Below are 1,692 nucleotides of genomic sequence, written 5' to 3' on the forward strand. Positions count from 1 at the left end.
GTGAGTATACCCCACCTGAATTTAGAGACCATCTCAAGAACTGACATAAGACAAGAAGAGCTGTGGGATGTCGTCTAAAACATTATACAGACGTCAGCAAAAGGTCATTTAAAACACAGGAAAGACAGAAAAGACAAAAATGGCACTCAGAAAAGACTGTGAAACTTCTTCAGCACAGAGATATTATGCTAATGAGAATGGAAGAAATGAGGAAGTAAAAGAGCTAAACAGAAAATTTCAAAGGGCAGTTTGAGAAGACAAAGTCAAGTATTATAAGGAAAGGTGCAAACACCTGGAGTCAGAAAATCAAAAGGAAGAACACATTCAGCGTGTTCTTGTAAAAATAAAAAAACATTTCTCAAGTGGAAAGAATGGAAAAAGTAATTCAAGCCTCAACTTGCAATACTCCATGAGAAAAATACTGAATGATGCAGAAAGCATCAAAAGAAGATGGAAGGTACACAGAGTCACTGTACCAAAAAGAAATGATCAATGTTCAGTCATTTTAAGAGGTAGCAAAGGATCAAGAACCATTGGTGCTAAAGGGAAAAAGTCAAGCTACATTGAAGGTACTGGCATAAAAAACAAGGATCCAGGAATTGATGGAATGCAAATTGAAATCGTCCAACAAACTGATGCAACACTGGAGATACTCACTCATCTATGCTAAGGAATTTGGAAGACAGATACCTGGCCGACCGACTAAAAGACATTCAAATTTGTGCCCATTCCAAAGAGAGGTGACCCAATGGAATGCAGAAACCACAGGACAATATCATTAATATCACGTGTGTGTAAAATTTTAAATTAGTATCACGTGTGTGTAAAATTTTAAAATGGCTGCACCAGTAAGTCAACAGGGAACTACCAGACAGATTCAGAAGAGGATATGAAACTAGGAATATCATTGCTGACTTCAAATGGATCTTGGCTGAAAGCACAGAATACCAGAAAGATGTCTACTTGTGTTTTATTGACTATGAAAAGGCTTTTCACTGTATGGATCATGACAAAATATGGATAACATTGCAAAGAACACTTAATTGTGCTCATGAAGAACTTCTACATAAACCAAGAATCAACTGTTAGAACAAGAGGATACTGAATGGTTTAAAATTGGGAAAGGTATGTGCTAGGGCTGTATTTTTTCACCATAGATATTCAATCTCCATGCGGAGCAAGCAATCCAAGAGCTGGATTATTTGAAGAAGAGTGGCAACAGGACTGGAGGAAGATTTATTAACAAACGCAAATTATACAATATGCAAATTATACAATCTTGCTTGCTGAAAGTGAAGAGGACTTAAAATACTTATTGCAGTATGGATTGCACTTTTTTTTTTAATAGTTATATACTTAAACTTTATTTCATATGATCAAAGCCGAAGAGGTTAATAAGCAGAATTTAAAATTTTATCACCAGTTTCTTTTCATGACATTAAACAGCTTTACTCTTACCAATTCACTGCAAGTAGTTACGTAGAAACTTGAGACAAAAATAGTATTTTTCTGGAGTAAGAATAAACAATTAACTGACGTGCTTAAGATGCCACTAGAATGTAATCACCTTTGCAATGAAGATTTGTAGGGTTTTAAAATAAATAACATTAAAACCTTCCCACAATCTTGATCTATTTAAAGCTTTTCATCTTTGAAATAATTTGAGCAAATGCTTTATGATCTAAAAAATTG

The 1,692-nt window shown here is 34.7% G+C and overlaps 2 protein-coding genes across 3 annotated transcripts in view; both read right to left on the reverse strand.

The window, feature by feature from the left end:
* Positions 1-1,692, reverse strand: part of CKAP5 (cytoskeleton associated protein 5) — a 114,387-nt gene that overhangs the window by 50,440 nt on the left and 62,255 nt on the right. The window lies entirely within an intron of this gene.
* LOC102822196 (NADH dehydrogenase [ubiquinone] 1 alpha subcomplex subunit 5-like) overlaps positions 524-1,692 on the reverse strand; it is a 1,617-nt gene continuing 448 nt past the window's right edge. The window contains exon 2 of the mRNA XM_006865119.1: positions 524-539. Within this exon, the coding sequence (XP_006865181.1) occupies positions 524-539 (16 nt within the window). The remainder of the gene's footprint in view (positions 540-1,692) is intronic.

This window comes from Chrysochloris asiatica, unplaced genomic scaffold, assembly GCF_000296735.1.
Source record: "Chrysochloris asiatica unplaced genomic scaffold, ChrAsi1.0 scaffold00075, whole genome shotgun sequence".
NCBI classification, from domain to species: Eukaryota; Metazoa; Chordata; class Mammalia; order Afrosoricida; family Chrysochloridae; genus Chrysochloris; species Chrysochloris asiatica.